Source organism: Fundulus heteroclitus, unplaced genomic scaffold (assembly GCF_011125445.2).
Source record: "Fundulus heteroclitus isolate FHET01 unplaced genomic scaffold, MU-UCD_Fhet_4.1 scaffold_59, whole genome shotgun sequence".
In the NCBI taxonomy this organism is placed as follows: Eukaryota; Metazoa; Chordata; class Actinopteri; order Cyprinodontiformes; family Fundulidae; genus Fundulus; species Fundulus heteroclitus.
Genome location: NW_023397022.1, coordinates 1,713,392 through 1,726,517, shown reverse-complemented (window position 1 = coordinate 1,726,517; position 13,126 = coordinate 1,713,392). Strand labels below are relative to the sequence as shown.

Here is a 13,126-nt window from a genome sequence, read left to right as displayed (position 1 = left end):
AGCAAAAACAGCTGAGTGCAACTCAGCTAACTAGTGGACTCCACAGTACTGAAGTAGGAGCGATGACGGCAGTGTGGCTGTATCTGTTGTTTAAGTCCGAAAAGATGTTACAGCTGAGTGCAAAACTTGTCATGCATAAGTTTCCTGTGGTGGAATGTTATTGGGAAGTTCAACACAACAAACAACCTTATTGCGCATTAGAAGCAGCATCAAAAAAAAATAAAAAAAAAATAAATCAGGATGAGGATTTTCACAAGACCATGAAGGTGAAGAGACAAACCTCTGGCTTTTTCAAAAACTTTTGCAAAGCATGAAAAACTCTCATAGGACGGCAAAAAAGCATTAGATATAATGGAAAAGAAAGCCCAGTTTATTGTGTTTGATGACTGTCGGTGGTGAGTAATGTCTTGTTTAAAGATTTAATTGAGCACTACAAGTATCGGTACGTTATGCTAAGCTGCCACTACATTGTAGACAAAACTGTCTACAGTCTGAGGAGACAAGGAGACTTTGGTGAATCTGCTGTGGGAGACAATAAAAAAGTATCGCTCTTTTTACATGAGTATTGTTCAACATCGATGCCAGTGTTGACATCAATATTATCGATGCTAGGATTGATACGCCCGTCTCCAGCGCTAATCTTAACCATAGGGCTGGGCGATATAGAAAAAAAGCATATCGATAAAATAGAAATCATATTGATCGATATCAATAATTATCAAAAAAATCAAAACATATATTTTAAGTGCAGCCCTGGCCATTTTATGCTGTTTCTTAGCGACCTATTTTTAGATACAGAACACACAAACACTAAATTCAAACTCAACCCTTTATTTAGCCAACTTTTTACCAAAACTGCAAGTTTTTAAAAACAATAAAAGAACATGTGCTCTCTGAACTCTGTGAAAGGGGTGGAGGTTGGTTCCTGGGATTGAGATTGGTTGGGAGGATGTAATGACTGTAGTATTAACTTACATGGCTAGAATGCAAAAGGAAGGAAAACTTTTATTCTGTTGAACTTTTCATTAAGGTTTTTTCATCGATAAACATCTATCAATAGATATATATATCTTTATTGAATTATCGTTCAGCCCTACTTCAGCAGCTAGAAGCTCAGTCGTAACCAGGCAGCTCGCTGCGCAGTTTTCTTTTCTGGTAAATTTGTGAAGTGTTCCTACATCTTTAAAAATTTAGGTTTCTTTCTGAATCCTGCTTTTTGTCATTGCTTTCTGTCTCCATAGAGGATATCCACAATTGGCATCCATGTATTATCAGGCTAGGCTATCATTAGTGTTAACCATCTGGCTGGAACATAGTGCACTGAATAAATAAACAATGTAACAAAGCTTTGAGGCAAATAATTTTGCCTCGATGAATTTTATGAATGGAGGCCCTCAAATCATTCGATGGATCGTGACAGCCCTAAATGCAACGTCTGATATGACTCCTCTGGCTTCATCTTCATGTAACTTTTCTGTGTGGATACAGTATTCAGCTCCATGTTGATGTAGCCTCAATTATTTGATGCCTTCCCTAGATTAGGAAATACCTCCCTCTCACCTGCCACCTTCTCCAACTGGCGGCTCCTCTCCTCCTCCTCCTCTCTCTGCATATCCTCCAGTCTCTTTTGCAGGGCTCTGCCCTCTGACTCTAGCTCTGCCCTCAGGTCCTGCAGCTGCTGGCCAAACTCTGCTTTCTGATTTTCCAGCTCCTGTCTAAGCTCCACACAGAGGCTGTTGCTGAAAGAGCAGAGAACACAGAGTGTAAGACAAGTGTCTTACACTTGTCTTAGAGGGTTCACTGGCAGGCTGGTGGCTGTGTTGGTCACCTGTGAGAAAGTTGTTCCTCCAAATGTATCCTCTCTCTCTGAAGCTCTTCCATCTGTGTTTGAATGGACCTCTGCTGTGCCACTGCGCTCTTCTTCAGTTCCTCCATGGCAGCATCGAGAACATTGTTGCTGCTCATCTGTCCCTCGTACTGCTGAATCAAATGGTCAATTAGTAATAAGGATGTATTCAACAGAATCTCATTCATTCATACATTAAGAGAAAGTACCTCGACTTCCTGTCTCAGACTCTTAATTGAGCTGGACCTCTCCTCTAATTGGTTCTCTTTGTAATGGAGGTGGGACTTAGCCAAGTCCAACTGCTTTGATAGGCTGTTAGATATGTCAGTGTGCTGTTTAAGATGCATCTGTAGAGTGGTCACCTGGGGATTTAACAAATAATCAGCAACTGCAACAATCCTCAAATACCATCAAAGAAGCAGGAGAAAGAAGAGGAGGAAGAGCAGCACCTCAGTCTGCAGCTGGAAGATGCCATTCACCAGAGCTTTGTTCTCCTTCTGTAGCTTGGCTGTCTCCTTCTGCTCCACCTCCAGAGACGAAAGCATAGAGTCACAATTCAGACAATCCTCCAGACCTGTGGGAAGAGGAGATCCAGAGGAGAGAGATAGTTAGACCATGACATAATGAAAGGGAGGTAAGCTGCACTTATGATCTCTCTGGGCATAGAGGTCCCGATTAAACTTTTCTTCACTCATCTGTCAAGAACCTCGTTGTGAACTTTCCCGAGGAGTTCAAATTTGATTAGCATATGAGCTCAGCTGTCCAGCTTTACTCAAGTCACACCTTTAGCCAAGTTCAAAGTGTCTCTCCCTTTCAGGGATCTCAAAGATCCATGCTTTCATATCATCATGGCTGAATTATTGCAATTCACTCAGCAGCCTGTCTTTTTACCAGTAAGAGAAAGTGTGGACTTCCGGTTTTTAGGAGCTGCAGTAGGAGCTAGCACAAGGAGCTCACATTTAATTCTCACATTTTCAAACTCCCTCACTTCAGTCTTATTCCCATTTCAAAAGAATGTTAAACCTATGTCTTTTTTTGTCATGCCTGGACTTAAGTTAGCTTCAAAGCATGTTAAAGTGGGCGACAAAGAAGAATCTCCAGCTCGGCTAACAATGACAGCCATCTCTTTGTGCTTCTGTAACAACACCGACAGGTAATTTCAGAGAACTTCTGATCCACTTTTGGATCACTGGAAAACAACATATACTTAACGTAATTAAGTATATATTGGAAAATTACTTTTGAGGATCAGAAAGGCAATGTCCTCGCCCTCGACCACCTGAACACAACGCACCCGACCCCTTTGGCCCTTCCTAAAGGTGGTGAGCGCATTGGAAGGGGGACCCATGTCTCCTCTTTGGGCTGTGCCCGGCCGGGCTCCTGGGTAAAAGCCCGACCACCAGACACTAACCAGCGTGTCCCACCTCCAGGCATGGCTCGGGAGTGGGACCCCGGAGACCCGCGACCGGGCGAGGAAACACTACGTCAATTTGTTTCAATCATCATAAGGGGTCTCTGGGCTGCTCTTTGTCTGGTCCCTCACCTAGGACCTGTCTGCCTTGGGTGACCCTACTAGGGGCATAAAGCCCCTGACACCATAGCCCCTAGGATCATTGGGACACTCAAACCCCTCCACCACGATATCGTGGCAAAAATTGGGGCAAAAAAAGTAATGACCTACTTGAGGAGTTTCAGTCAGGCTTCAGAGCTCATCATAGCACTGAAACAGCTCTGGTGAAGGTCACTAATGATATTCTCATGGCCTCAGATAATGGACTTGTGTCTAAACTCAGCTATATTTATCCATAAATCCTGATGAATCCAATCAATTACTTCAACTGCAGTCATGTCTTGATGACATCAAAAGCTGGATGACTTTCAATTTCCTGCATTTAAATTCTGACAAGACAGAAGTTGTAATCTTTGGAGCAGAGTCCTCAAAAAATAAACTTCATAAATCAATCACTTAATCTGGATGGCATTAACTTGGCCTCTGGTAATAAAGTAAAAAATCTTGGTGTTGTTTTCGACCAAGACATGTCATTTAAATCCCATATTAAAGGCATACTATGCAACATATTTCAGTTAATTAATGTGTTTCATACCGTTTTGGATGATTAAATGAGTCATTTCAGGTCGAACAAAGGTTTTCCCGGCCGCCCTGGTGGTCTGTGGGGGAAATACAGTACTTGCAATGGCGTACCGCGAGTGAGCTATTTTTAGAACGTGACGTCACGAGACGTCATATCACGTGGTACGCGGTATGGCAAGCTTGCTCTGTCCTCCGCTGTTTTGCTGTAAAAGACTGTGGGTTACCCTTGGTCTTACTCGTAAAACGACTGCTTTTTCCAAGTCTAAGACCATGGTTTTGTTGCTATGGAACGTGCAACAGCGACTCGAGGTACGCTGATCGGCCGCATATGAAGGATGTTTTCTTCAAGACTGCCAAGGAGAAATGTGTGCGCTGGGTACACCGGTGCGGTCGGCCTACACAACAGTTCAACCCGGAAAAAGTTACCAAATTCACGTATATATTCAATTCAATTCAATTCAATTTTATTTATATAGCGCCAAATCATGAAACATGTCATCTCAAGGCACTTTACAAAGTCAAGTTCAATCATATTATACAGATTGGGTCAGATTATACAGATTGGTCAAAAATGTCCTATATAAGGAAACCAGTTGATTGCATCAAAGTCCCGACAAGCAGCATTCACTCCTGGGGAACCGTAGAGCCACAGGAAGAGTCATCTGCATTGTACATGGCTTTGCTGCAATCCCTCATACTGAGCAAGCATGAAGCGACAGTGGGAAGAAAAACCACCCATTAACGGGAAGGAAAAACCTCCGGCAGAACCGGGCTCAGTATGAACGGTCATCTGCCTCGACCGACTGGGGTTACAGAAGACAGAACAGAGACACAACAAGAGAAACAAAAAGCACAGAAGCACACATTGATCTAGTAATCTGTTCTACATTAGATGGTAGTAGCGGGTGAGCCGTCTTCTCTGGATGATGTCACAGTTAACAGAACGCCAGACCAGGTGTACCTACTATGAAGAGAAAAGAGAGAGAACAGAAAGTTAAAGCAGAAATGACAACACATAATGCATAATTGAAGAACAGTAGAACTCAATAGAGTGAGAAAATTAGATCCTGATATACTCCAGTAGCCTAAGCCTATAGCAGTAAAACTATAAAGGTAGCTGAGAGTAACATGAGCCACTAGTTATAATTTTTGTCAAAAAGAAAAGTTTTAAGCCTAGTCTTAAAAGTAGACAGGGTGTCTGCCTCACGGACCAAAACTGGGAGTTGGTTCCACAGGAGAGGAGCCTGATAGCTAAAGGATCTGCCTCCCATTCTACTTTTAGAGACTCTAGGAACCACCAGCAGACCTGCGGTCTGAGAGCGAAGTGCTCTGTTAGGAACATACGGGGTAATCAGAGCTCTGATATATGATGGAGTTTGATTATTAAGGGCTTTATACGTTAGAAGAAGAATTTTAAATTCTATTCTTGATTTAACAGGAAGCCAATGAAGGGAAGCTAAAATTGGAGAAATATGATCCCTCTTGTTGATTTTCATCAGAACTCTTGCTGCAGCATTTTGGATCAGCTGAAGGCTTTGAACTGCATTTTGTGGACTTCCTGATAGTTAAGAATTACAATAGTCCAGCCTTGAAGTAACAAATGCATGGACCAGTTTTTCAGCATCACTCCTGGACAGAATGTTTCTAATATATGTAGCAAGCATTTTGTTGGAGGAAAGGGCCCAACCAAAGAACATCCTGACCCAATTCCAGCAACATTAAGTAGTGAACAGGTAAGAGTTTTTTGAATACCATTTACCTTTGTCAACCGAGCAATCGAATGAAGCGCCTGCTACCATGATAGCATAGGCTATCATGGCAGCTGAGATGTAAACAGTTGTTTTGTAGCTACCTATTGGCAACATATACTGATTCCTGGACGGTGAGTACAAACAGAAAAAAACGGCCGACGACGCCATGAAGGCCGAGCAGGGGAAAAAAAAAACAACGACTTACCGTTCAATCAACAGGGCCCGTTTTCTGGTCTTTTTAAGCCCTCGACACTCAAGCCATCGTTTGAGCTGAAGGTTGGTGTGTTCTTCGACAGTTCGACCAGTAATCCGTGCGCCTGGGACATCGTCTTGCGAAAGTTTAACGGCTATAAAGTCGGTCATATCGCTGTTTCTGTTGCGCGTGTAATGGCTGGTGGCTACGGGCGCTCTCTACCTGTTTGCCCTACCAAAGCGGCAAGGGGCGTTGCTCTTGAGATGGTGACGTCACGTGCGCGGTACGCAATTGCAAGAGCCCTCGGCCCGCACCCACAGGCTCAGAGTCTCGTGCAAGACCGCGAGAGTCGGTCTTGCTTTGCGGCGAGAACTCCATCTGTTTTTGCCCTGCCATTCACTATATACACACGCAAAAGCAACAACAAAGAACCGCGTGTTAACGTCAAATAAACATGCAAGCACATGAGTTTTTATTATTATTATTTTTTAATTTTTTGTTTTTGAATGTTGGCGAGGCGGTAGCGTGAGTTGGGCGTTCGCCTGTCTGCTAAGCTCAAAACAACCGCGCCTGGCTTGACGGAGAAACCAGAACAGCTGAGTATCTTTATGACAGTGCAATTTTACTTTCGCCCTCTGGGGGAAGCCTCGCTGGAAAATGAACCCGGGTTGCATAGTATACCTTTAAATAGGTTTCCAGAGTTTCCTTTTTTCACCACCGTAGTATTGCCAAAATTAGAAACATTCTGTCCAGGGGTGATGCTGAAAAACTAGTCCATGCATTTGTTACTTAAAGGCTGGACTATTGTAATTCTTTACTATCAGGAAGTCAACAAAATGCAGTTCAAAGTCTTCAGCTGATCCAAAATGCTGCAGCAAGAGTTCTGAATTCGACTCTTTTGAACATTTGGCTCTCCAGGTAAAGAGCCCGGTACGAACTATGTTTTGAATGTTTACAGGCCTCCTAAGTCCACATCAAACTTTTTTAATGATTTTAGTGACCTCCTCTCTGTAATATGTGTTGATTATGACTGTTTAATTATTGTGGGAGACTTCAACTTTCACGTTGACAACCCTGAAGACAGAAGTGCAAAAGAACTGTATGACACACTTAGAAACTTTGGTTTAACTCAACATGTTAAACAGCCAACACACAAACAGGGACATATTTTAGACTTGATCATCACTAAAGGTCTAAAGATTTCTAAGGTTAATGTAACTAATGTTGCCCTATCCGATCACTTCTCTGTTACCTTTGAAAGCATAATTTCCAGTGACTCATTTAGCCAAAGGGACATCGTAAGAAAACGCACCTTTAAGGACAATGCCACGGAAACTTTTATTCAAGCTTACTCTGCTACTTCAACCTGGGCTGCAACTCAGTAGGTGAGCTAGTAGATAACTTTCATTCTAGAGTCTCAGACATCATTAACTGCATTGCTCCAGTTAAAGTGAAAGTTCTTTCCGGGAAGAAAAAATCTCCGTGGAAAAATGGAGTATCGAAAAGCTGAACGCAGGTGGAGAAAGACGAAACTTTCACTATGACATCTATAAAGAGAGACTTCACAGATATAACTTACAATTGAAAAATGCAAGAGAATCTTTCTTCTCTGAGATCATTAAGAAAAACATTAATAACGCTCGTGTCTTATTTGCCACAGTCGACAGGTTAACAAATCCTCCTGTGTCAGTGGCTTCTGAACTCCACTCCACCAGGGCCTGACATGAATTTGCTAACTTCTTTACTGAGAAAATCCTAAAAATTAGAGGATCAGTTTGTACTACCATATCAACACCAGAACCAAAGCCATATTCAGCTGGAACCATTTCTGACAAAATGTCCCAATTCAGCCAAATAAATCACAAAAGCTTAGAGCAGATCATTCAGCAGCTAAGTTCCTCCTCCTGCTGCCTTGATGTTCTACCCACAGTTTCCTTAAGAAAGTTTTGCCTGTCATAGCGTCTGATTTGACTCAAATAATAAACGGGTCCCTTCTGTCAGGTGTTTTCCCCCAAGCACCTAAAAACAGCAATTATCAAACTACTGCTGAAAAAAAACAATTTAGACAAACTTCTACTCCAGAACTACAGGTCTATCTCAAACCTCCCTTTTATCAGTAAGATTATTGAAAAAGCTGTATTTCAACAATTAAACATGTTTTTAACAACGACCAGCGGCTTTGACGTTTTCCAGTCTGGCTTCCATGCTCACCACAGTACAGAGACCGCCCTTATCAAGGTGTTTAATGACATCCATATAAATACAGACAGTGGAAGAACCACCGTGGAAAAACGAATCCATGTGTTTATTTTTAGTAGAATTGATTACTATAACGGTGTTTTCACAGGTCTGCCTAAAAAGTGGATCAGACAGCTGCAGCTGATCCAGAACGCTGCTGCACACGTCCTAACTAAGACCAAGAAAGTAGAACACATAACCCCAGTTCTAAAGTCATTACACTGGCTCCCTGTATCTCAGAGAATAGACTTTAAAATACTTCTGTTAGTCTATAAATCCCTGAATGGCCTAGCACCTACATACATTACAGACTTGTTATCAGTGTATCAACCCTCCAGACCACTCAGGTCTTCTGGCTCCAGCCTGCTCTGCATACCTAGAACCAGAACTAAACAAGGAGAAGCAGCATTTAGTTCCTATGGTCCACTTATCTGGAACAAACTTCCAGAAAAAGTGCAGGAAAACCTGAGTTATTTTTAATCAAGATTAAAAACACATTTGTTTAGAACTGTTTTTGACTGTTCTAGTTAAACTGTTCTTCTGAAACAGCATTAGTTCAACTTTTTTAGTCCAACTGTTTATTGATATATTTTTTTTTCTTTTGTTTCTACATTTTATTCCTACTTGCTTATATTCGGTTTTATTTTCCTGTATTTTAATCATGAAAAGCACTTTGCATTGTCTCTGTACTGAATTGTGCTATACAAATAAATTTGCCTTGCTTTGATGAAAATCAACAAGAGGGATCATATTTTTCCGATTTTAGCTTCCCTTCATTGGCTTCCTGTAAAATCAAGAATAGAATTTAAAATTCTTCTAACGTATAAAGCTCTTAATAATCAAGCTGCATCATATATCAGAGCTCTGATTACCCCGTATGTTCCTAACAGAGCACTTCACTCTCAGACTGCAGGTCTGCTGGTGGTTCCTAGAGTCTCTAAAAGTAGAATGGGAGGCAGATCCTTTAGCTATCAGGCTCCTCTCCTGTGGAACCAACTCCCAGTTTTGATCCATGAGGCAGACACCCTGTCTACTTTCAAGACCAATCTTAAAACATTCCTTTTTGATAAAGCTTATAGTTAGAGTGGCTCATGTTACCCTAAGCTATCTCTATAGTTGTGCTGCTATAGGCTTAGGCTGCTGGAGGACATCAGGGCCTATTTTTCTCACTCTTTCGAGTTCTATTGCTCTACAGTTTTGCATTGCATTACATTGAAATGACTGTTGTCATTTCATCTTTTAGCTCTCTCTCTTTTTTTCTTCATAGTAGGTACACCTGGTCTGACGTTCTGTTAACTGTGACATCATCCAGAGAAGACAGATCACCCGCTATTATCATCTAATGTAGAACAGATTACTAGATCAATGTGTGCTTCTGTGCTTTTTTGTCTGTCTTGTTGTGTCTCTGCTCTGTCGTCTGTAACCCCCAGTCGGTCGAGGCAGATGACCGTTCATACTGAGCCCGGTTCTGCTGGAGGTTTTTCCTTCCCGCTAATGGGTGTTTTTTTCTTTCCACTGTCGCTTCATGCTTGCTCAGAATGAGGGATTACCGCAAAGCCATGGACAATGCAGACGACTCTCCCTGTAGCTATACGCATCTCCTGGAGTGAATGCTGCTTGTCGGGACTTTGACGCAATCAACTGGTTCCCTTATATAGGAAATTTTTGACCAATCTGTATAATATGATTAAATTTGACTTAGTAAAGTGCCTCGAGATGACATGTTTCATGAATTGGCGCTATATAAATAAAATTTCATTGAATTGAAAAACTCGGGCGTGGGAACAGTTCGGAGAGGCCATGGGAGAAAGATGTCCGTACGGCTTCAAGGCAATTTCAATCAACTATCCGGTGTCTCAGGAGGGGGAAGCAGTGCAGTACCAACACTGTTTATAGTGGGGGTGGTGTGCTGCTGACCTCGACCCCGGACATGGTGTGTCAGTGGGCGGAATACTTGGAAGACCTCCTTAATTCCACCAACACCTCTTCCATTGAGGAAGCGGAGCCTGGGGACTTCCGGTCGGGTTTTCCAATCTCTGGTGCTGAGGTCACAAAGGTGGTTAAAAAGCTCCTCTGAAATATTGAGTGGACATCGGGGGCAATTCCCATGGATTGGCAGAGTGGGGCAGTGGTCCCCCTATTTAAAAATAGGGACCAGAGGTGTGTTCCAACTATAGAGGAATCACCCTCTTAAAGGGGAAGTCCGGTCAACAAGGAAAAATCAGGGGATCATTAGCTATACCTAAAACGAATACGTTGTTGGTTATTTAAAGGTATACTATGCAACCGGCGTTGATTTTCCAGCGAGGCTCCCCCCAGAGGGCGAAAGTAAAAGTGCACTGTCGTAAATATGCTCAGCTGTTCTCCTGGTTTCTCCGTCAAGCCAGGCTCGGTTGTTTTGAGCTTAGCAGACAGGCGAACACAACGAATACCAAAGTCGAAAAAACGGCAGTACAAACAATGACTAACACAGTGAAAGTATGAACATGCACACAGAGAGAGAAAAACCATTCCAATGCAGTGTTTCCCCTAGGAATTTGCTTACCGGACGACCGGCGGAGCGGGGGAGAGAGAGACGAGCTTTGCGCCGATGACCGGCTGAGCGGAGCGGGGGGGAGACAAGCTTTGCGCCGATGACCGGCTGAGCGGAGCGGGGGGAGACAAGCTTTGTGCGCATATCGAGTTAGTTTTATTTTTTTATTATTATTTTTTTTGGAATGTCGGCGAGGCCGTAGCGTGAGGGAAACCCTACAATGTAACTTACAATCGCATCAGCAGAAACGTAAGGTCCGCGTCAGCATTGCAGCCTTCTTTTTCTTTTAGCTCTCGCCATTCGGAAAAAGCTTGCCCGATGTTCACCCGTGTACGACTCCTCTCTCTGTCCAGAGCCCTTTTCCTCTTTCTTGCCTGCTCCGACATGGGCTTTCGCTGTTTTCTCGCTGGTTCCGCCATGATAACTGCACAAATATCGCCACTGCGCTAGCAATGAGCATGCCTTTCACTGGGGGCGTGTAGCAGTTCTCACCGTAAAGCAAGACCAACTCTTGCGATGCACACGAGACTACTGAGCCTTTGGGTGCGAGCCTAGGGCTCCTGCAATTGCAAGTGCGGTATTTCCCCCACAGACCACCAGGGCGGCCGAGAAAACCTTTGTTCAACCTGAAATGACTAATTTAATCATCCAAAACGGTATGGAACACATTAATTAACTGAAAAATGTTGCATAGTATGCCTTTAATGAATTTAGCGTTAATTGTACAAGTTTGATAAACATCATTAAGGTCATTCTGACCTGGCTCTCAGCAATGGGAGTAAAGAGAGGAAACATCTGGAAAGAGAGCAATAACATTGTTTAGATGTAGTGTTCCAAGATATGTCAAGTAGCGGAATTAATCGGTCTGTTTTTGTACTCTTAGCTAAACTTTTACCAGAAGTCTAGTCTGGCTGCCAAGGAGCTGGACGTCACTAGCTTACAATACACACCGATGGAGACACACAGATTCCTGTTGTAACGCACACACATCTGTGGCCCATAAAAAGGCCTGTTCACTGTATTGTTTAGAACTTTTGCTCATACCCGTTGTACGTGTTAAACTTCTCGTTGGCATGACAGAGGAACGATTCCTCCCCGAGTCTTCTTTCTTTTTAAGGTTTAATAGTTCAATAATCTCCCACATAATGAATAAGAAAAAAAAAAGCACAAATTGTCGTCTAGATCACTGTGTATGGGGGGGCAGCCATTACTGCCCAAATTTGGGCAGTAATGGCCGCCTGACATCACATCCTGTGACGTAACATTGCGGAGAGCCAACGGCAGTTCTCCGCGCTTTACAAGCAAACTCAATAGGAGCTGTTGTACACAGCTGCGAACAGAAACAATTATTTCAGATTTCCAGAGGACTTCACCATTGAAATTCACGAAAGCTATTGTTGAAGCAACAATGCTCACGTGCATGGCAGTTGGATGTAATAATACATCAGGTAAAAGTGGAAAAAACATTAGTTTTTTCACCTTTCCCATTCATCATCCACCACGGGCTGCTTTGCTGGATTACCACCGTGAAGAGGGAGGATTTGCCATCGAACTTCTGGCCAGAGAGAAAACACGTCATTTGTAGCCAACATTTGGAAGAAGAATGTCTTCAAGATGACATGTGAGCGAGACTTTTCAGTAGGTTTTTCTTTTTTATGATGTAGAATTTGCCGAAACATTTGTTTACCCGAACAGAGCGGGTAAACAAATGCGGGTAAACAGTGAGCATTCTTAGAAAGCATGCTCACTGTTGTGAAGCCCACTTCTTTTATGCAACTTTGGTCTTATTTTTTTTTTCTAAAGTCACTTGTAACATTCATGAGTTGTGGGTTGCAGTTTTCTTTGGGCTTGTTTCTGAAAGTGAAGTTGATTGTTTGGGGTCTAAACTAAGTGACGCCGAAATATCCCTCCGCTCATAACGTGCTGCATGCAGCTCATCCTGACAGGAGCAGAGAGTAAACTCAGAAACAGCCGATCTGACCGTATTTTCTGCAGTTCACGGTTGCTATAACTGATGATAACTGCTGAAAGTAGATTAGGCGGTGCAGATCACAATTTTGAGCAGAGATTGGTTCTAAAGATGAGTTTTATACTCATCTTCTATCATTGCAGAACCCAACCCATAAACCGTACTTTAATGCTTATTTGTTGTCTTTTTATGTCCCAAAAATGTAAAATTAGTATTCATTTAAATTTAAATGCTTAATACCATGTCTATCTTTGTTTAAGAGGTTTAAAAAATATTTCGGCATGAAAACGGATATTTATTTACAAGGGGACAGATAGAGCATTGGGACCTGCTCTACAGCTGATACCACACAGTGACATCACACACTGGCAGGTGGCAGTACTGTTCTTCACCAAGATGGCTGCCCCCATAAAAGGACCTTCAAATGAAAATTACTCTTAATTAAAAAAGCTTATCATTTATTGAACAGTATGTAATAATTTTATACTTAAAGTACTTTAGCAG

At 42.5% G+C, this 13,126-nt stretch overlaps 1 protein-coding gene across 2 annotated transcripts in view; it reads right to left on the bottom strand.

Moving 5' to 3' along the window:
• LOC105922856 (kinesin-like protein KIF20A) overlaps positions 1-13,126 on the bottom strand; it is a 97,569-nt gene that overhangs the window by 15,271 nt on the left and 69,172 nt on the right. The window contains exons 22-25 of one of the 2 annotated variants that reach the window (XM_036133181.1): positions 2,296-2,420; positions 2,056-2,208; positions 1,829-1,980; positions 1,561-1,739 (exon numbers count right to left, since the gene is read on the bottom strand). In XM_036133181.1, the coding sequence (XP_035989074.1) occupies positions 1,561-1,739; positions 1,829-1,980; positions 2,056-2,208; positions 2,296-2,420 (609 nt within the window). The remainder of the gene's footprint in view (positions 1-1,560; positions 1,740-1,828; positions 1,981-2,055; positions 2,209-2,295; positions 2,421-13,126) is intronic. The other variant, XM_036133182.1, reaches the window with a different exon arrangement.